This window comes from Pantherophis guttatus, chromosome 3 (assembly GCF_059756535.1).
Source record: "Pantherophis guttatus breed Tessera chromosome 3, ASM5975653v1, whole genome shotgun sequence".
NCBI lineage: Eukaryota > Metazoa > Chordata > Lepidosauria > Squamata > Colubridae > Pantherophis > Pantherophis guttatus.
The window spans coordinates 198,555,423-198,578,983 of record NC_142065.1 but is presented as its reverse complement, the minus strand read 5'-3'; the positions used below and the strand labels follow the sequence as shown (position 1 = coordinate 198,578,983).

The following is a 23,561-nucleotide window of genomic DNA, read 5'->3' as shown; positions in this document are numbered from 1 at the left end:
TTCTATTTCAAGTTAAAATGTTTGGAATTATTTGTGTGTGGTTCTCTGAACCATTTTAGTTTTGTCAGTATTAATTGATTTCCAAACTGTTCTATAATTTCTTCATAGAAAGGATTTTAAATCAGAGAAAATAGTCATCAGAAATATTAATATATATTAGCATAACTTTTTGCTTTTGTTAGTTGAAAATGGGGGGAAAAGACTCAGTATACAAAATGGGAAAAAATGGAAAAAATGTTCTGGTATACAATAGTAACTTTTTGCACAACCTAAATCTATGATTCTTCAGAAACAAACATAAGCACTGTTCGATGTTAATTATATTTTTGCCTTAAGTACAGGAGCTTTGAAAGCATCAGTGCAGCCTCTTTTTCACCCTCTGATGTCATTCAAAACTTGACTTATACTACGAAAAACAGACTTTATTTGTTATTCAATCTTCAATCATTCACCCTCTTGCAGAGACCAAAAAAATCCAAACAACAGAAGTGAATTCTCATCTTCATTTAAAGTTTAGCTTTTCAATTATATTGGAACATTTCTTTCTAATGTGCTATATAACAAAATATGGAGTATGCTGTTGCGAAGGGTTTTTGTAAAATATATTATTTAACATATGATTACAATTTTTTTGTTTAAGAAATAATAGCTTTATATTTAGTCAAATCCCAGGTCAGAGTACAGGCCTAATTCTGTCTGTCTGCCTGTCTGCCTGCCTGCCTTCCTTCCTTCCTTCCTTCCTTCCTTCCTTCCTTCCTTCCTTCCTTTCTCTCTGTCTCTCCCCCCCTCTCCCTCCCTCCCTCCCTCTCTCTCCCCCCCCCCCGTGTGGGTGTGTAAGTGCATCCTCCCCAATTTAGTAACTACTCTGTAAGATAAGATCAGCATGCATATAATACATCGAGCAATAAGCTTTGTAGCTCAGACCATTCAGACTGAATCTGCATTACTTTGGATCTTTATCCAAAATTCCATTGCATCATAGTGCCTCTTTCTTCTATATTTGTTTTTTAACCCATTATTAATGTCTTTTTAAATAAAAGGAGTGGTAGAGAAATACTAATCCTTATGAGAATATTTAAAAAAAAAAAAAAAAGCTGTTCTAACATTATAGAGGTTGCCATCAAGAGGCATTCGTCTTTATCAACTTTCCTTTCCTTTCCTTCCATTCAATTGTGTCCGATTCTTGGAGACTGCCCGGACAAGCCTCTGTAGTTTTCTTAGGAAGGTTCTCAGAAGTGATTTGTCATTGCCTCCTTCCTAGGGCTGAGAGAATGAGTGGCCCAAGGTCACCCAGTTGCCTTCCTGCTTAAGGCGGGACTAGAATCATTTCTAGCCTGGTGCCTTCACCACTACCCCAAACTGGTTTTCTTCCCAATTATATAAGATCATAAAGAGATCAGGAAAATTTTGTGATTTAAAATTGTACACATAGATATAAAATGTAGCTGCAATTGTGAACCATGTTAAGTCAATTACAAGGGCTGATTCAAGGGTATTTAATCCATGAAATCTCCGTCTTTATTCCTTCCTTCCTTCCTTCCTTCCTTCCTTCCTTCCTTCCTTCCTTCCTTTTTTTACAATTAACACCAATAGTTGTTGGCTGGGGTGGAAAGGCTGATGGGAGCTAAAGCAGAGTAGCCATAAGTTATGACACAGTGTAATACATCGTTTTTCTTTTCTTTTGTTGAAGTTTGTACTGACTTCCACATTCAGGCACACAGGCAATGCTTTGGAGTTTCTCAGTAAAGATCATCTTCCTTGATTCCAAACATCTGTTTTGCAGTGAAACTAATAATGATGTTGGCTTCTGAACATTGAAAACCACAGAAGGTGCCAAGTGAATAGCTAGCGTAATGTGTGTTCTGTTCCAAAGGGTATTAGTAATCACTTCAAAAGCAAATGTGGGTACCTCACCCTTTGTGGTTCTTCCAGTCAGTTACTAAGGAAGATGTTTTGGTTATTCAAGGAGAAAAATGTTGCCTGAGAGGCTGCAGAATTGAATTGAATTGAATTGAATTGAATTTATTAAATTTTTATACCGTCCTTCTCCCAGAGGGACTCAGGGCGGTGAACAGCCAGGATTAAAATACATACAATATGAAAATTAAAATAATTTAAAACATAATTAAATCCATGTGGCTTCCCCAATTTAAAACCCCTTACCCATAAAACAATTAAAAATTTTAAGCCAGCCCAGCTTGCTGAAAGAAGAAGGTCTTCAGAGCCCGGCGGAAAGTACGGAGGTCCGGGATCAATCGTATCCCTGGGGGTAGCTCGTTCCAGAGGGCAGGTGCCCCCACAGAGAAGGCTCTCCCCCTGGGGGTCATCAGCCGACATTGCTTGACCAACGGCACCCTGAGGAGACCCTCTCTGTGGGAACGTATTGGGCGGTGGGATGCTGTCAATGGCAGATGGTGGTCTCGTAGGTAGCAAGGCCAATGCATTGCCTCCCAACAATATGAAGAGTCCATGGAGCACACCTCAGCCAGAGAGAATTACGGATCTGGCTATCCATATTGTAAAATTAGGTGCTAAAATTTGAGTCCTTAGCAAGCTATATTTGAGAGTGGGAAATGAAGGGAGAACGGTGAAAAGTACAGGTAGCACAAATGAGACCAGAATTTCCATTGCTAAGTCAAGTTGTTAAGTGTTGCTAAGTGAGTTGGGTCTGGTTGTATGATATTTTTTTTTGCCATGGTTGTTAAGCAAACTATTCCAGGTTAAATGAATCACGTCATTGAGCAGAATTGTTCCCTGCCCCCCAATTATCCTTGCTTGTTAGAAGTTGGCTGGGAAGGTTGAAATGGCAAGCACATCACCGAGGGACATTGCAGCCATCGTAAATACATGCTGGTTGCCAAGAGCCAAATTTTGATCACATGATCGTCGGGATGCTGTGATATTTATAAGTGCGGGATCATAAATCACTTTTTCCAGTGCCGTTGTAACTCTGAACAGTGGATGGTTGTAAATCGAGGACTATCTGTAGCCAAGAAGATTGTAGCCATTTATCATGGGTGAGATTGGTTGAACAGTGATTAAAAATAAACTGAATACAAGCATACAGGTAAACAAGTGAGACGAGCAATGAAATTCTGGAAACAGTTCATGAACTACAAAACGCCCAGACCTAAAAAGAACATAGAATATAAAAAAGAACCACCTCTGCCAAAACAAGAAAGAACTTAGCTAAAATTTAAAAGGTATTTTACCACTGTAATTTTACATGGAGAGTTAGTTTTAGTCGAGATATCTTGGGGGGCGGGGGGGGAGTCTGCTGGCAAGTGAATTCAGGATCTGGAATTAATAAGAGAGTCTGTGTGTTTTAAAGCAAGTGCCTTTTATCTTCCTTTCTAATATTTATGTTGAGCTTAATGAACTTGCATAGATATTATTTGAGCATTTCTGATTTCTCATAACTTGGTGAACACAAGACGCTTAGGCAAGTGAGGATTTTAATTCCATGTTTTTGATTTTGAAATTTTGCCTATTTTTTTTTCCCCTGAGGTAAAAAACAAAAACAAAAACCCTACAAATCTCTGAAATTTATCTTCCAATAGATTTAGAAGATGTTTGAGAGCCATTATGGTCCTGTTTTGTAGACTTTAATTTTGTTTAAGTTTGGTTGCAGATATAGGCAGACTTTCTTTGAATAAATCTCTGTATTCACAATATCAACCTTTTTTTTGTAAAAAAAAAAACAATGCACAAGATATTTATAAGAAGCAAAAGAAAAAGGGACTGCAAATATTTCTCCCACAACTTGAATTTTAGCTAAAAATTTAACGGACATTTGAGCATTTGACATTGTATATCTACTTGGTTTTTTCCTTTTTGGTATACTCTATTACATTCCTGTTTCGACAGCCTGAAAAATTCATTTTGTACTTTCATATCTGGTTCTATACTTGTGTCTTGCAATGAGCCTAAAATCTGGGATGGTTTATCGTGCCTTAGATATGTGTACCCAAATCACCAAGGGAGGACAGCTTTGTAATTAAAACGTAAGCCTGTAATGTAGAAGCTGTAATTATGTGGTCAGAGGCTTGACTGGGAATAGAACAAGGCAAGAAATTCCGCACATTATAGAAACGGCAACATGAAGAAACAATATCCATGGGATGCCTAGGGAGAATTGCTAATCTAATCTACGCTAACCCCATAGCAGAAACATTACCATCCCTGGTCACTGTGAAGCAACATCTCGCTGCAAATGTTCCCATGCTAATCAGAAATGAGAGCCAATTCTGAAATCTAGAGAGGGGTGGCAAAAGAGAAATGCAGTGATGGAAAGGCCCCAAATTGCATGCCGTCTTCAAAATTGTTTCAACTCCTAGCCCCAAAACGATGCTTTAGAGCACTGCACACCAGAACAACTAGAAACAAGAACAGTTTTTTCCCGAGAACAGTTTTAGCCATCACTGCTAAACAAACAATTCCCTCAACACTGTCAAACTATTCACTAAGTCTGCATTACTATTACTATTAATCTTCTCATCGTTCCTATCACCCATCTCCTCCCACTTATGACTGTATGACTGTAACTTTGTTGCTTGTATCCTTACGATTTATATTGATTGTTTCCTAGTATGATTTGATTGCTTATTTGTACCCTATGACTATCATTAAGTGTTGTACCTTATGATTCTTAACGAATGTATCTTTTTCTTTTTATGTACCCTGGGAGCATATGCACCAAAGACAAATTCCTTGTGCGTCCAATCACACTTGGCCAATAAAGAATTCTATCTATCTATCTATCTATCTATCTATCTATCTATCTATCTATCTATCTATCTAAAAAAAAGCCTTGGAGGACATTCCTGGAGTCCTCCAGAAGTCATTACCAAAGTTTCAATGTAATAGAAAGAAGAAATTGACTTGGTATTTAAGTATATTAAATACAGTTTAGTTTGTACTCAAGATTATACAAGTGTAGTGGTGGAGAAGAGCATATTCAGGAGTCGGCTATTAAATCTTTCCAGGTTGAAGTTTAAGAACATTTTATCCCCATAATCCCTGCTGCAACTGACTTTTATTTTACTAGGAGATAATAATAGTCCAAAGTTTAGGATTTGGGATACAATTGAATCGTTGCAGAGTTTACCAAATAACTTGGTTATCTCTTGCTGTAGACTGCAAGTTTATGGAGTATAAGAAATAGCAGCTGTGTATATGAAACTCTTTTTCTCTCCACAGTCTCTTCCCCCATTCATGTTTTACACTCCAAGGAGGAACATAACATTAATATTGAGACTTCTATCCCATCTCCTTTTTACATGTTACAGTAAACATGTAATATGTTACATTGTGGAAATGATTTGTTACTCATCTACTCATCTTTCTATGCTGGCTATTCAGTTACTGCATCATGCTTATTTATTTAACTTAATTTAATTTAATTTAATTTAATTTATCCAGCGAATCTTGGTGGCATCGTACATATCCTTGCAGAATTTGAAAGCTTTTGCTTGAGGTTGTGAGAGAGTTGGTATGATATCATAGGTATAGTCTGGATTTATTGGAATTGTAATTTTTCAGGAAAATTACCAAGTTTGTTGCTATTTCTCTTGACGTTTCCTATAAGAGGAACTCAGTAAATAAGCCAGGAGCCTTCATTCGTGGTTTGTTTAGCGCTAAGTGCCATCCTTGTTTCTCTTAAGAAGTCAGACTGGTAAATTAGGTTTTGTTTGTGACTTATTGAATTGGACTTCTTCAGGGAGAAAAAGGACAGGGATTCTGATGTAATGGTGAAGAAGCTGCTGACAAGGTTCTTCCTCTAGTTTGGTGGCGTGGACTTGATAGGCTCCTTTACCGGATTGTAAAATGCTTGCTTATTCCTAGTTACGCATCGTGCCAAATTATGGCTTCCTGTTATGTTGAAATGAGCCATCCTGTTATATTTAGGCTCTTACTGTTTTTTAACCATAGAAAGAACATTGCTAAACTAAGATGGCTTCTACTTGGATGGGGAAACCACCAGGAAGTCTCTACCAGGAGAAACCACCAGGTTTACAAAGTACATAAGGAAGTCAAGAAGGCAACCCAGAAGAAAATTTTGCTTTTATTGCCAAAAAAGCCTAATGACTATATACAAGAATCAATCTGTGCCCTCCCCATGACATGTCTATCTCTTGATTATGCATGTTTTACAGATAGTTTTAATAACTCTATAATGATATTTAATGAAGAGAAGGACTAGGGGAGACGTGATAGAAGTGCTCTAATATCTCGGGCTGCCACAAAGAAGAGGGAGTCAAGCTATTCTCCAAAGCACCTGAGGGCAGGACAAGAAGCAATGGATGGAAACTAATCAAGGAGAGAAGCCACTTAGAACTAAGGAGAAATTTCCTGACAGTTAGAACAATTAATCAGTGGAACAACTTGCCTGCAGAAGTTGTGAATGCTCCAACACTGGAAATTTGTAAGAAGATGTTGGATAACCATTTGTCTGAAGTGGTGTAGGGTTTCCTGCCTAAACAGGGGGTTGGACTAGTAGACTAGAAGACCTCCAAGGTCCCTTCCAACTCTGTTATTCTATTCTATTCTGTATTTGTTTTTTAAAATTGATTTTTAAAAATCATTATAAAAATTGATAAAGTGCAGCAAAAGGTTTGTAATAGTAAAAACAAGGATATAAATAAATCTATAGTAGAGATGCTGTTAAAGCAATTATGTGGCAGGAAGGGCAGAACTTCCATCTTTTCCATCTTGTTTTGTTTTTTAATGAACCTATCTTCCTTTTTTTAACTTCAGGTAAAGAACAGTCTTCCTTGGAGGCAAATATGTTGCCAGCACCTCTGCCTTCTCTGGCTGGTTTTGCTAAAGAGTCCAGCTCTTCCAGGCATGGTGAGCACCATCATCACCACCACCACGAACACAAGAAGAAGAAGAAGAAGCACAAGCACAAGCACAAACACAAACACAAGCATGACAACAAGGAGAAAGAGAAGGAGCCGTTCACTTTCTCCAACAGCCCAGCCAGCGGACGGTCCATTCATTCGCCTTCCTTATCAGACTGATGCAAAAGATCCTGGGATGGATGGAGAGAGCCTGGGTTGGATCTTCAGGATCAAAACCAAGATGCCACAGGAATTTAGAACTTAAAACGAAATCCCAAGTTGCTCTTCTGTTGGTCAGAGGCAGTGATCACACTCAAGACAGGGGGAAAGGAATGAAGGTTTAGGAATCTATCAAAATTGTTCCTCCAGCTGCTTGCGTTATATTCTCATTAATACCTGTGTATGTTGAACTTCAAATAGCTGTCATGATATGAAGTAAGAATTAAACAAAAACCGGACACCCAACCTTCTCAAAAATGCTTGGTACAACATTGTAGGACATAATTTGAGCTTCCTGAAACGTTTGTAGAATTCTTTTTTTTTTTTACTTTTTTTTCTTTATATTCCTTAACTGTTTTCAATTGTCCCACCGCTTTTTCAACCACTCTTTGAATGGTTGCTTGCTCAAAAGATTTCTGTTTTTAATGTTAAGCCTTTTTTTAAAAAAAAATGAATTTAACTTGTTTGAACACGGCAACCTTTGACAGTCAGGTCTATTGGATTGTTTACTTTGGCAGGGAAAAAATTGCTATCTGTACTGCGCTCTGTAATCAGACTCATAACTGAGCAACGGCGTTTAAACAAAAACGACAAAACTGGCAAGAGAAGCTCTACCTTAGAATACCAATTAAGGTATCAACATTTAGAATATAGTTGAGGGAGAGACAACTGTGCAAAAATGTCTAGTTTCCAATCAAATTGATGGGAAGTACTCGAACAAAACGCTTTTAAATGTATAGCAAATAAAGCATGCAGCTGCGATTTAAAGAGTTTTATTCATTGTAATAAAAATGCCCACCAGATACTCTCTTGAAAAACTCTGATTATTGTGTAAAATAGGACTGCTTTTTAACTTTTTAACTCAATTCTATGTAATATTAGTGCTTTTTCGCTCTGTTCCTAATTTTCTAAAATTTGAGTTTTCTTCACACTAGTCCAGTGGGGTTTTCTTCTTTGAGGATTTTTATAATTTTGTGTGCATATTTCTTTAGTGTTATTTAACATCTGTTTCAATAGACATTGCTGGTCTATAAAAGATGATTAAGTAAGGTAGCCAAAAAGATTGTTTGTTTTTTTTAAAAAAATAAGGCCATTCATTAATAAACTTTTTGTACAATGCACTATTGAATATTCTGAATTCTGGTTTTTGTACACTTAGTTAAGATGAGGAAAAGAAAAATGGGTGCCACTATGGAAACAGGGTTTTTTGTGTCCTGTTGTTGCTATATTATCCCCAAAGTGCATTTTTATCTCTATTGAATCTTTGGAATACGATTGTAAATATCCTAAATACTTTCAATTAGTATAGAAATGATGGTTTTTAGCAGGAATCTGTGCTAGCCTGATGAACATTTTCTTCATTCACGCCTCAGGATTGGGGGAGGGGGGTTTGTGCTCCAATTGGTTGTTGTTATTCTTCTATTCTGTTTTTGCTACTGCTGAGGGTCACAAATCTGATTTACTTAGAAAACAATCGTGTGCTGTAGAACAGGTGTTCAAAAGAGCATCTTAGTATAACATCCATTGAATCTACAAGTGTAAGTAGATTACCTGTTTTATATTCAAAGAAAGTTGCGGTACTTACTATAACTGAAATCCATTTCTAGTATTTCATGGGTTGCATTGAATTTATTTTACCGTTTAAAATTTCTATGCCGCCCTTAATCCTCAAAGTAATAATAACTGTCATTTATTATTCATTTGTTAAGTTAAGCAAAAATACAGAACATTAAATCATTAAATATTAAAATTAACAAATTAAATAAGTTAGAAACCAGAATACAACAGGATGGGTATTTTCCCCCCAAATCCACTAACCACCTCCAGCATAGAATGCCCCTATCGGGGTCCCAGGCCAATCAGCCCATCCAGGTTTTGAGGCCCTTTTGGGAGGCTAAGGGAGTGAGGATGAATCCCTCTTCGAGGGCATGATGTTCAGAGCAGAAATGGCCCCTCTCCCGGATCCCGCCAGCTGGTCAATGGTGTCTGCAGCATGCCCCTTTGTCCAGAATGATTGGGGTGGGCCAATCCCATTGGAGTGAAATAGGTTAATGTAGGTTAATCCTAGCATCTAGGCCTAGAGTTGCCCAAGCAACAAGATGGGCAATATATAATTTTAATAAATAATAATATATAAAAATAAATTAAATTTTACATTTTGGGGAGCCAGGTATTTTCATGTTCATGAAACTCTGCAAATGATGGGACACAAGTTTCTTAATATCCTGAATGTCAGAGTTCCAAGTAACACACACAACGGAATCAAAACTCCAAGGCAAGCATGTTCCTCAAAAGTATTAGGCATTTATTAGGCATATCATATTGGCACATCTGGGGAAACCCAACTCTAAACGCCCCTCGGGTTTCCCCTTAGTTAAAGTTTTCTTTCCCCTGCGCATGTAGTCCGTCACATGGTCCAATCAGGTCACAGTCCAAGTGGCCTAAGATCCCACCTCTTTGCATCTGGTGAGAAAGTTCTTGGTTCTCGGAAGAAAGAATTTTATACAATCCCCCAGTTACCTCTTCCCCCTCCTGTTCCCACAGCTTGACTTGTGGCAGCCCTGAAAGTACCAAGGGGGAAAATGGCTCCAGGGCTGACACTGGAGTGAGTGGATTACTGTCCTGTCTGTAAATTTCAAACCTAAAGCATCTGGTGGGTTATCCTCAGACAGTGATGGCTAACCTTTTTCTCGTCGTGTACCGAAAGTGCGTGTGTGTCAAAAGCAATAATGCAATGTGCCCCGCATGCGCATGCATGCACTACCCTCCCAGCATGCACATGCGACCCCCCAATGCTCTACTGCACCCTGCCCATGCGCGCATGAACCCCGCCCTGTTTTTGGCCAAGCAGGCCTCCCTGCAGCCTCCTGGGCCCAAAAATGGGCCATGGGGGGGGAACACCCCCCCCACTCCCCCACCCCCCACATGCACGTGTGGCTCCACTGCGTGTCCGCATGCATCTCCTGCATGCATCCCCCTGCACATCCCAAAACTCAGCTGGCCGGCAGGAGGTGCACGCACACATGCACAGTGAAACTGAGCTGGGTGACGGCTTGCGTGCCCGCAGAGAGGGCTTTGTCTGCCAGCTGTGGCACACGTGCCATAAGTTCGCCATCACGGTCCTAGGAATTGACTACTGGCCAAAATACACTTTTGTTCTGCCCCAGCCCCCGATTTCCGAGGATATTGACACACACCAACGGTCCTTATCAAATTTATTAAGTAGCAAGAATAAACAAGACCGGCAAAGGTTGGCAACCAGCCCAGAAAACAAGATATGATAAACCAAAATACTCTGATAATAATACGAGTTGTTTCCAGCAAGAACGCACTAGCATAAATAGGCTAAGGGAGTGGCCAATTATCCTCAAGCCCTACTCTCGAGTAGACCTCTTCCTCCTAAGTAGCCACTCCTGCGTGCTCGAGCATTGAGGAGAGGCTCCTCCACTTCTCTCTCTCCACTTGAAGGAACCTCTGGAAGTTCTGAAGGCCCTGGCTGAGTCTCTGCCTCTGGCACCACATCCACTTCAGCCTCCTCGCTGTCCGATGCAAGCGCTGGCTGCGCAGCTGCTGGCGCAACCCCACACCAGCTTCCTCCTCGTCGGGATCCGCGCAGGCCGCTGACGGGCCACAACAACTTTTGATCAATTCAGTAGAACTCCTCCTACTGTGCTGTATAAGTGAGTGTTGCAGACTGGAAGCTCCTTTGGTCATTCATTAAGACAAATCTCAACCTTGCCTATTTCAAAGCACTCGTGTTAGTGAGGAAGAATAATTAGGGTGAGAATAGGGACTCCCTTCATTTTCTTCCCCTGGTCTCATTGAGGTTACAGCTGCACATGAAGGAACAACACCTTCAGATCCTTAAAAGCTTACAAGTTTTGGATATGTTCTTTATTTAAGGTCTAAAAACCTCAAAAGAGGCTCATAAAATAAATACAGACCAGATGCTGGTTCATTAGAAGCCTGGTGATGTTATACTCTCCATGACAGTTGTTATTTTAAATTATTGTTTCAGCTCCAATCCAGGAACCCTCAAGCAGTCGCATATTATCCCATGGCACTTTACTGAAGAGAAAATTGTTTTAAAAATCTAACTAAAATTAAGCAATTGCAGTAGACTAAAGTAAAGCTGCATAAAGAGAAAATATAAATATCAGGTGACATTGAAATAAGGATAATATTGCTCCAGATGATCTTTGGATTATGTACTTATCTGCTTGTCACTGCAGGTGGCAATATCTAGTCACCTTAATCTGGTGACAAAAACTCTTTAAGCAGGATCAGTCCTAGTTAAGACTTCAGTGGGAAACTTGGCCAGGGAATCTCAAATCTGTAAACTAGTTTGGGAATTACAAAGATGTGTCCATAAGTCAGTAATTAACTTAAAGGAGACCGAGCCAAAAGTACATATATAACTGGATGTATGTCTATATAAATTAATGCAATAACTTATGAAAATCGCAGAACTGAATTATAACCAATTGTGTATAAAGGATGTGCTATGGAACCAAAAAAAAAAAAGATAGTTCTGGAAGTTCTGCATGAAAAACTAATGTTAATTCTGTGACTATACCAGATGAACAAGGATGTACTGTATCTCAACTATTTTACCAATTCAAAACCAGCTACATTTCAGAGCTGGTAAGAAATCATTTTACAAGAAGAAAATGACAACAGTTACTGCATAATTTCCCCAGCCCAAGTCACCATCTGCAGGTATCAGGAGAATGTAAGACCTCGGAGGATGATCTAAATCAGGGGTCTCCAACCTTAGCAACTTTATGACTTGTGGACTTCAACTCCCAGAATTCCTCAGCCACTGTCTGAGGAATTCTGGGAGTTGAAGTCCACAAGTCATAAAGTTGCCAAGGTTGGAGATCCCTGATATAAATCGTTGTATAAGCGGTCTTCAACATATCCTGGGTTTAAACCATTTAAGACTTTGAAACTACCAAAATGGTGCATCATAGAACTTTATAAACGAGGCATGTATTATAATGGTCACAGTCTCCCCAACTGTGGTGAGATATATTTCTACTTAGCAGTAATAATGTCCAAATTGGCATCTTTCTACCTAATTTTATGCGCATCTCTATGTTTCTTACTCCTCCCTTTTCAGTATTTTTTTCCTCTTGTTCGGAAAGTCCTATTTCTAGGCAAACAGATGAATTTACCATTTTCTTTTAACATTTGGATCAAAAGATTAAGGGAACGCTTATCAAATCTTCAGAAGAGACTGATTAGAAGATGGCAGCTAATATTCAAAGCAATCTTAAGAGGTTGGGAAGCAGGGTGAAAGTAATAGAACAAGAAAAACAGTATACTGTAAAGTTCATTGTTTAGGCAATGATAGGAGATTCTTGGCTTTTAAAAAAAGGTATGTGGAAAAGATCTTGGAATTCTAGCTATTCACAAGTTGACGATGAGTCATCAGCATGGCATGATTGCTAAGAGCAGTAAATAAAATATTTCCAAATATCAAGGCAGAAATCAATAGTTCTGTGTGTTCTGTACTGGTGAGACTCCAGTTTGTGTACTATATACAATTCTTGGCTCCACATTTCAGCAACAATTATCTGCTACAACATCTTACCTGTCAACGACTTCTTCAGCTTCAACCTCAATAATACACGGGCAAACAATCGGTACAAACTCAAGGTAAACCGCTCCAAACTTGATTGCAGAAAATAAGACTTCAGCAACAGAGTGGTTAACGCCTGGAATGCTCTACCTGAGTCCGTTGTTACATCCTCTAACCCCCATAGCTTCAACCTTAAACTCTCTACCATGGACCTCACCCCATTTCTAAGAGATCCGTAAAGGGGGCGTGCATAAGCGCATCAGCATGCCTACCATCCCTGTCCTACTGTCCCCATTTATTTGTATTCATTTCTTTCGTTCATATCCATGTGCATATTTATACATGCTGTCTTGTTTGACAAACTAATAAATACAAATAAATACAAGTACAGACCTCAAAGGCAAAAAAAAAAAAAACACAACCCAATGTAGAGACTTGAACAACTGTAAGAAAATCAAAACAATCAAGATGGAAACCAGGTTTTTGGAAGAGGGACTGTTCATACTGGATATGCTTAACGCAGGTAGTCCTTGGCTTATGACCACAATTGGAACTAGAACTTCTGATCATTAAAATCTGGTCGCTACATGAGTTGCACCTGATTTTACCATTTTTGCTGTGATTGTTAAGCTAATCCTATGATCATTAAGCAAATCTAGCATTCCCATTGACTTCGCTTGTCAGAAGTCCTCTGAGAAGGTCACAAATAGTGATTACATGGCCCTGGACAGCCATCGTAAATACATATATGCCAGCTGCCAAGCAGCCAAATTTTGATCACAGGACCATTGACTTTGTGATGGTCATATGGGCGAGGACTGGTCATAAACTTCAGTGGAATAACTTCGAATAGACACTAAACAAATGATTATAAGTTGAGGATCACCTATATAGTAATCTTGCCAGATATCTCAAGCATTGTCATACAGAAGGAAATCAAAATTGGTTCCTTGTTGTTTCAAAGTGTTGATATGGATTAGTGGATTTAAGCTACAAGAAGGCAGTTTTTATGGATTTAAGAAAAATTCCTTTTAAGATTATTGTGACTGTGGAACCAATTACCCCAGCAGGTGGGATCTCCCTTTTTATGGCTGCTTCAAAGTAATGATAAATTGGAAGTGTTTTTGTTTGGATTCCTGCATGGGATTGGTAGGATAGCTTTAATGTTGGGTGGTTTTCCAACATCAGCATTCTTGAAATCTAAATGGAGCCCGTATCTTCTAATGGCTATCAGATGTTTATTTTCATTCCATTTTTGAGATAGAAATGCCTCAGAATCACAACTGGTTCCCCAAAAGATGTAAAGGAGAAATCTGGTTTCTTTAGGAGTTACTTCTCAATTTCCAGAGTTATTTCTTTGGCCACTAAAAAAGGCATCCTAGATGGACCTTGGTCTGATTTTCATATTTTCTCACCATGAGTTCTTCCACATTCTATACTACACTTCTTGACAATCAGATGGAATATAGCAGAATAAAAGATTTCCATGTTAATCACATATTTTATTATGATCAATGAGTCAAATACATAAAATCTTAACTCTTGAAAACAATCTTGACAGTAATTTAAAATGATGGAAAATCTGAAACCATATTCTAATAGATATTTATAATGTTGTTTGATCAAATTAGTTTCCAGTTACTCATTGTTGACTTATTGAGTTGCATTTGGTATCATTAATTAGACCTTAGAGCTGTAACTGATGTGTGTGTATTTGTATGCCAGTTTGTAATTTTTGTAGTTCTACAAGTCAAAGTGAGAATAAATATGGAATATATAAAAAGATTCAGCTTTACCAACTACTAACATTTATCTGTCTGTCTGTCTGTCTGTCTGTCTGTCTGTCTGTCTGTCTATCTGTCTATCTATCTATCTATCTATCTATCTATCTATCTATCTATCTATCTATCTATCTATCCATCCATCTATCTGCTATACATGTCCAATTAAAAATGATGCAGACCGCATTCTAGTTATCTCTGCTTCTAATAAAGTAAAATAAATAGCAGTAGCAAACTTCACAAAGTCATTTGTAAGTAGCATGACAAAACTTTTATTGTCTTAGGTTTTATTTGTTAAGCATTTCTGCTTTTTTATTTTTTTTAAAAAAAGCACCACACTTTTGTTGATGCATAAAGTTTTCCAGTTAACCCTAATGCAGACCTTTGATCTGTTCTTCCTGTTCCAGATTTCTTTCCTGGTAAACACTGAGAAATAAATGCTGGACAATTGCCCTTTATTTTGAACCCAAGTGAATTTGATAAATATACAGCTGATGGTGCAACAACAGTTGGAAAAGAACCATAAAATTACCACTTGCTTAGTTCATTTGGGATTCTCCACGTACTTTGGGTCACAACCCTCTGGAAAAAAAATACGAAGTTTTAGGAATATGTGAACTTTGGTGAAGTAGAACTGTCACACATCAAATTTTTATTTGCATTCTTTTTAGTGTTTGTGTAAGTTTTCCAAAATGCACATGAATAATCTGCTGTTGGCATGAAGCCATCACTTTCTCTCTAGGACACGGATGTCCAATCTGGCAACTTTAAGACTTGTGGACCTCAATAACTTGACGTTTATTCCTTCAGATATTACTACCGTATAAGTAATAATACTAATAGTAATAACTTCATTGATGAGTTTTGAATCAGTCCAAATGGACCATGGAAGCTATATATAAACTGGAGCAACATTTTTATTATTTCCCCGTTTGCTCCTAAAGGCTCCTGCTATCAAATAGAAAGATGTCTATTGCAATAGAAAGATGTCGTTAAAAAACTCTAAAATAAAGTAAAACAAAACCACACCAAACAAAAAAAAAGTAGACGTTTTAAAGAAAGAAAGAAAGAAACAAGCATGGAATTAAAAAGGATTATGACTAACAAGCTCCAATTTAACTTTGCATTGTTATGGTATGATTCCATATTTCATCTGTGAAATCAGTATGAATCACAGTTGAAACACTTTCTCATTATGTTGTTAAATCTACCCATAAACATACTCTCAGTTATCTGGCAGGAGAATCAAAATGGCACACTCGCTCTTTAACAACAATTCTTTCCTCAGAACCTTTGCTAAAAGATTCGGTTAAATGTTCTATTACAGCTTCATAATTCCTCTCTTCCCCCAAATCTAAAAAGAAAGCTAGTTAGGGATGCTCAAACGACTATCATTTTTTTATTATTTTTTTATTTTTTTAAATAATTTTATTTAGTTAAAAAAAGGAAAAACAAACAAGTACAAATATAACAATACACAACATACACAACAAATAAACATAGATCAAGTCTTATGACTTGTATTTTGGATAGTCACATCGGTAAACTACATTTCTCTCTATATATTTCTACACCTTTAGTTATATAACGATATTTTGAATTCTCTTTTTAATTTATTGTTTCCTTAGTTGGTACTCAATTCCTGTCTCTCAAACGACAATCTTAAGGCTACTCAAATTCCTTGGCCCTACCTACTCCATGTTCCTTCAACCTTTTATTTTCTATGGTCCTTCATCTCGAATATTCCTCCTGGCAATTGAATGTCGAGCCAGAGCAACCTTCTCCACCTTTTAACTTGGGAAAGAAATCAGAAAGTGTGAAGAAGGTTTCAAGGAAGAGAAAAGGATGTTACAAGAAGGGGAAAATAGGTGTGTCAGAAAGAGAGACAATTACATCACTCGCTTTGTATCTGTCCTGCCCACAATTGCCGCAGGGCCCCACAATTATTATGGAGACCCAGTTTAGTCTAGTGGTTAAAGCACCATGCTAGAAATCAAGAGACTGTAAATTCAAGTCTTGCCTTAGCTGTGAATGCCAGCTGAGTGATCTTGGGCCAGTCACACTCGCTCGGGCCAATCTACCTCACAGGGTTGTTGTTGTGGGGGGGGGAAAGGAAGAAGGATGTGTGCTGGATATGTTCGCCACTTGAGTTCTTCATAAAAATAATAAAAGTGGAATATAAATAAATCATAAGCAAATTATTGAGCGAACACAGTAGGACACAGTGCTAGATCCTTGTATCTATCTCGCTTGCATACTCATAGATAAATTGCATGAATTGAAATAGAAATTTGGGATGGAACTCTGCTGCTGGCAGGCATTTTTTTTTTTTTATTTGATTTATATGCCGCCCTTCTCCGGAGACTCAGGGCGGCTTACAATGTGCTAAGCAATAGCCTTCATCCTTTTGTATATTTATACAAAGTCAGCTTATTGCCCCCACAAACTGGGTCCTCAATTTACCTACCTTAGAAAGGATGGAAGGCTGAGTCAACCTTGAGCCTAACGAGATTTGAACCTGCAGTAATTGCAGACAGCTGGTCTTAATAACAGGGTGCTTTAGACCACTGTACTACAAATATTTATTTATTTATTTATTTATTTATTTATTTATTTATTTATTTATTTATTTATTTTGCTTTAATTTATATGCCGCCCTTCTCCGGAGACTCAGGGCAACTTACAATGCGTTAAGCAATATTTTATTTATTTTGTTGTCCTACCTTTGTCTTATTCATATTATTTTCTTCTGACCTGGGTCTATTTTAGATGTTCCTAGCTGTCCAAATGATTTCTACAAAAGAGAGGGAAGGGTTGCTCATGCATTGAACTATTGGTTCCCAGTCAAGATCAACTTTTCTGAGCCTATCCAGTCCACCTCTAAAATCCTAAGGCACTCGCTACTGACAGCCACTTGTGGCTCACACTGCTTCCAACCCATCATTAGATGATTGTTGCCTTAGATTAATGTGGCTTGAACTGTACAGCCCTGCTCTAATCCTTGCTGAGTCTAAAAGGTTCAATTAGCCAAAAAGTTTACTGCGAGCTGTATTTGAGAGGACTCATCTCCACAATCCAGAGGCAAGCTTTTAAGCCACATCTGTAATTTAACTTTCTTAGAATGGCTTTGCCAAGTTCACTTGTAGGAGCCATGGAGTTTTCCTTTGTTTTTATATTTTATTTTTCATATTTTTAATCATCAGCCCTGCAGCATCCTGATTTTTCCCCTGAAGGTTTTCTTGCTCATCAGCCAAAGAAAGTTAAAAGGGAAAAACAAGACAACAAAGTTGTTTCTAGCTCGTAATTCTTAAAGACCGTCCAGTTTTATACTAAGGTACATTTACTCCCATTTATTTCAACTGAGGGCTGAGGTACAGGCCTGTCAAGAAGTCTGCTTACTTGAAAGTAAGCCCCTTGAATTAATTGAGTCTTATTTCCAGAGAAACACACATGGCTCTACTGCAAATTGAGGGAGTTTTTTAAAAAAGCCCCCAACATCAAAGATTTATTTAAGAAAATCACATGGTCCTGTAAATAAAGTCAGGCAGCAAAGAAAAGAGCTTACATTTTCCACTAGAGCTACTAAGGATTTTTTAGTACTTGGCATTTTCGTATCTGATCTCAAACTACAGGGCATTTTGGAGAAAGAAGAATCAGCCTGATCTCATCATTACGTCAGCAAAGACAAAACAGAATGGAGAAAAAATGCAATTAAAAAAACTTTGGGGGAGGCTGGAATTCAAGACAAGAGGGTCTACGTCCAAAAAGTTGCCACAAAGAGGGTGTCAATCTATTCTCCAAAGCATCTGGAGGAAGGACAAGAAACAATGGATGGAAGCTGGTTAAAGAGAGAACCAACCTAGAATAAAGGAGAAATTTCCTGACAGAACAATTAATCAGTGGAACAGAGCATGTGAAGTGTTAATACTATTTTATAATACCATGGTAAGACCACACTTGGAGTATTGCATCCAGTTTTTTGTTCACCACAATGTAAAAAAGATGTTGAGATTCTAGAAAGAGTGCAGAGAAGAGCAATAAAGATGATTAGGATACCGGAGGCTAAAATATATAAAAAATGGTTGCTGGAATTGGGTATTTAATGAAAAGAAGAATTAGGGGTGACATGATAGCAGTGTTCCAGTATCTCAGGGGCTGCCACAAAGAAGAGGGAGTCAAACTATTCTCCAAAGCTCCAGAAGGCAGGACAGGAAGCAATGGATGGAAACTAATCAAGGAGAGAAGCAACCTAGAACTAAGGAAAAATTTCCTGACAGTTAAGAACAATTAATCAGGGGACAACATGCCTCCAGAAGTTGTGAATGCTGAAGTTTTTAAAAAGAGATTGGATAACTATTTGTCTGAAATGGTATAGGGTTTCCTGCCTAACCAGGGGGTTGGACTAGAAGACCTCCAAGGTCCCTTCCAACTCTGTTATTATTCTGTTAGCTTGTCCTTAGAAATTGTGGGTGTTTCAACACTAAAGGTTTTAAAGAAGAGATTGGAGAACCATTTGTTATTTTTCTGCCATTCTGCAAGATCTGGGAAAACTGGCAAGTTCCAGAGTGCATTTATCAAGAAATGATATATTATGGGAAGTTTTGCCTTCTATAGCAGAGCCTGTCCTGTGGAACACCATCCCACTTGGGGGGGCTGAGCAGCTCCAACCCTGTTTTCCTTTAAGCAAGTCTTGCAAACGTAGAGGATTCCTCTGGCCTTTGGCTGCAAGTGGCTTTCCACTGTGGGATATGGTTTGCACACTTCAAGCGTATGTTTTCCTCTGTAATAATCATCTTTTATTTTTACTTTTGGCTTTGGCTTTTTATTGTATCACATTGGTTTGTTTTTAAGTTTATATGGTACTCAGAGTTGGTAAAGGTATGGGTGGCGGTAGTAATTTAAAGAGTATCAATCATGTACATATATACTAGGGCAGTAATGGCAAACCTTTTGGACTCCGCGTGTCCAAAAATTTGGAAAAAGCCTAACCTGACTCTGCTGATGTGTTACATATACTCCTCCCACAAAGAAAAGAGAGAAAAAAAATATTTGTCTCTTCCCCTCCCCATTTGGGTAACCCTGGACAGTTGCACTCATTGAAGCTGGGCCTGAAATAAAAGTCAGGGCCTCAACGACAGTCCTTATATTACTGTCACTCAAAAAGGCCACCTGGCGCTAAAGGAATTACAGTGTTTCCCTGAAAATAAGACCCTGTCTTATATTTTTTTGAACCCTGAAATAAGCACTTGGCCTTATTGTCATGCTCTCAAAAGCCCGATTGGGCTTATTATCAGGGGATGTCTTATTTTGGGGAAAACATGGTATACATTAACAATGGCAACTTCCTATAAAGAAAACTTATATAAAATGTTTTATAGATGGCATTTACCACCGGCTAGGTTAGCTAAAATGTTTAAAAATATGTCTAGTAAGTGTTGGAAATGTAATCAAAAAATGGGCACATACTATCATATGTGGTGGACTTGTGGTAAAGCAAAATATTTTGGGGGGGGGAATACATAAATGGCTAGAAAAGATGACTGGAAAGCATGTAAATTTTAAACCTGAACTATTTTTATTAGGTATAATATCAGTTAAACTTGATAAGAAAAGTGTGTATTTAATATTGCACATTTTGACAGCAGCGAGGATTGTATTTGCATAATGCTGGAAAAATGAAGAAACACCGCGAGACGAAGAAATAATTAAGAGGATACTACTGTGCGGAAGTGGACAGACTGGCATTAAAAATGAAAGAGAAAGAAGATACAGAATATTACCAAACATAGTGGTTTGGAAAAAAGGGGTGGAGATTAAGAATGTAATATGTATTGTTAAGCAAATTAAATACCCAGACAAAACAATATGTATTAAGCACTAAGAAATGTAATTAATAAAAAAAATAATTTTTAAAAAAAGCCACCTGGTGCTGTTCCCCAAGTTGTGTAAGCACAATTGCCCCTGTGGCCCAGCGCTCCTCAGTATCTGCCATGCCCCATTTATCATGCGATTCAAGGTATTGGTTACCACCTTTAAAGCGCTCCATGGCAATAGGACCCGGGTACCTTCGAGACCGACTTCTGCCACCAATAGCCTCCCACCGGCCAGTCCGCTTCCACACAGAGGGTCTCCTCAGGGTGCCATCAGCCAAGTTATGTCGGCTGGCGACACCCAGGGGGAGGGCCTTCTCTGTGGGAGCCCCAGCCCTGTGGAATGAACTACCCCTGGAAATGCGTAAGATCTCCGACCTCCGTGTATTTCGCTGTGCCCTCAAGACCCTGTTGTTCCGCCAGGCAGGGCTATCAATGTAATGATTTTTAAATTGGGTGTTTTAAATTTTTGGGGTTTTAAATTTGAGCCAAAATTATTTAATAATTTTAATTATTTTTAACTGATGTCTGTCTTTGTGCTTTTAATAGGCTGTACACCGCCCTGAGTCCTTCGGGAGAAGGGTGGTATAGAAATAAAATTATTTATTTATTTATCTTCAGGTGATGTTCTCTTTCTGTTGACAGGCCCCTGAGGGTCTGTCAACAGAGAGAGAAAACTGCTCTGGGTCACATTAGACCTTCGTTCTTGAAGCAACTTCAGAGAATGTATTTATTTGTTTGTTTGTTTGTTTGTTTATATCTCACTTTTTTATTTCTAAAAATAACTCAAGGTGGCGAACATATCCAATGCACTTTCCTCCCAACAACAACCCTGTGAGGTGGGTTGAGAATGACTGGCCCAAAGTCACCCAGCTGGTTTTTCATGCCTTAAGGCACAACTAGAACTCATAGTCTCCTGGTGATTGGCCCAAAGTCATCCAACTGTCTTTCATACCTGGGGTGGGACTTGAACCCATGGATTCTCGCTTTGTAGACTGGTGCCACCTGGCTCTTCCGTGGTCTCTGCACCTTCTGAAAAACCGCATGAAAGCAGGGCCTGCTTCCTTGTGATTTTCAGAGGCTCTAGACCTCTGCAGCCTCTGAAAATCGTGCAAGTACAGGGCATACTTTGAGAATAATTGTTGTTGAGTGTTGGTGAACGCCTGTGCGTCACCCAAAGCATTGTGGTGTATCCCGTTTGACCCCACGTGTCATAGGTTCACCATCACTCTACTAGAGGTCTCACATTGTTGTCCTGCTCCATATACTAATTAGACAGCCTTGGAAGAACCTACTCATACGGTTCCAATAATGCTTATAGAGTAATATTAACATGGGAGGGGCCCACTGGAGTCTGACTCATTCCTTTAATTGCTCCCTTTCTTTGGCTGTGCTCACAGCACAAGGGAGTTGGTAGAAAGGACAACTTGACTTGAAAGAGACTTTATCTTATCTTATAAGCCCCAAATCTAGAAACTACACGTGGCAATCATATTTTGCAGCTAGGCTTGGTTGAAGAGTTCTGTTCAGTTTAAAGGATGAGAAGGCTTGGGCCTATTCAATGGAAGAATTCTGTTTTGTGCTCTCTCTCTCTCTCTCTCTTTTAGCTTAGCATGAAAAACGCAACCATGATTTCATTTCATTGTTCCTTCCTTGCATATCACTGCAAACAGAGTATTTTTTCTTCTTTCCATAATCTCACAGGTCCTTGATTTCAGATCTGGGGAAACTGTGTTGGTAATTAACCCTGGAGAGAATAGAATAGAATAGAATAGAATAGAATAGAATAGAATAGAATAGAATAGAATAGAATAGAATAGAATAGAATAGAATTCTTTATTGGCCAAGTGTGATTGGACACACAAGGAATTTGTCTTTGGTGCATATGCTCCCAGGGTACATAAAAAGAAAAGATACATTCGTCAAGAATCGTAAGGTACAACACTTAATGATAGTCACAGGGTACAAATAAGCAATCGAATCATATTAGAAAACAGTCAATATAAATTGTAAGGATTCAGCAACAAGTTACAGTCATACAATCATAAGAGGGAGGAGATGAGTGATAGGAACGATGGGAAGATTAATAGTAATAGTAATGCAGACTTAGTGAATAGTTTGAAAGTGTTGAGGGAATTATTTGTTTAGCAGAGTTTAGCAGAGTTCAGGAAAAAAACTGTTCTTGTTTTCTAGTTGTTTTGGTGTGCAGTGCTCTGTAGCGTTGTTTTGAGGGTAGGAGTTGAAACAGTTTATGTCCAGGATGCGAGGGGTCTGTAAATATTTTCACAGCCCTCTTTTTGACTCGTGCAGTATACAGGTCCTCGATGGAAGGCAGGTTGGTAGCAATTGTTTTTTGAACATTCTGAAGACATTCTGAAATTATGGTTTGGATCGAGGAATGCATTTCTGACGAATATTACAGCTGCCCTCAAGGTAAGTTATAGCTCTTCTCTAGACTGGAATTTGCTTAAGCATTCTGGATCTCAGTATGAGTTTTATTGTGCAAAATTTTGCCAGTGCATCCCAGGTCAAGGAAGCAGGAGGCCAACCTAGAGAGAGTGGAATAATACTGGCTTCTGATAGTTCCAGGAAAACATAGTCAGTCTTATCTAATCTTTTCCCTCTCTTCTCAAGTAATCTATACGAGTCCCCTTGATTCAGAGTTTTCAATGGTCTCCTAGTCAAGACACTCTCTGTAACTGTCAATGACAAATGAAGGACATTTGCTCAATGTCATGAACTCTTCACCCATGTCCCACCTACCCTGCACTGTGTGTGCCTCACCCAACCATTTACAATCAGTTGCAGACTTGAGCAAGCACAATACTACACTTCAGCACAAATCCCAAATCTCGGAGAGAACATAGAAGTTTTGCTAAAGGCTATAGAGACCTTCCTTGCTTTGGGATGGCAACGTGGAGTTCTAATAATAGTAATAGCAATAGCACTTAGACTTATATACCGCTTCACAATGCTTTACAGCCAGCAGTGGGTTTCACATTTTGTTACCACTGGTTCGCCACCGCGCGCACGCCTTCCACACCTGTGCCCGGCCTTCCGTGCATGTGGTTTGCTCGCATGCACGCCTTCCATGCATGCACCCGGCCTTCCACGCATGTGCTTTGCTCACACACAAACCTTCCACGCATGCGCCCAGCCTCAAAAAGGTGCCTAAATAGGATGGCATAGAGCTGGTGGTAGGAGGGGGGGAACCCACCCGAGATTTCTGCTACCAGTTCACCTTTCTGCTACCAGTTCACCCAAA

At 38.8% G+C, this 23,561-nt stretch overlaps 1 protein-coding gene across 4 annotated transcripts in view; it reads left to right on the top strand.

The window, feature by feature from the left end:
• TAF2 (TATA-box binding protein associated factor 2) overlaps positions 1 to 8,182 on the top strand; it is a 66,335-nt gene extending 58,153 nt beyond the window's left edge. For all 4 annotated transcript variants that reach the window (XM_087890881.1, XM_034422230.3, XM_087890880.1 and 1 more), the window contains exon 26: positions 6,757 to 8,182. In XM_087890881.1, the coding sequence (XP_087747007.1) occupies positions 6,757 to 7,022 (266 nt within the window). In that variant the 3' untranslated portion in view covers positions 7,023 to 8,182. The remainder of the gene's footprint in view (positions 1 to 6,756) is intronic.
• Positions 8,183 to 23,561: the final 15,379 nt, after the last annotated feature.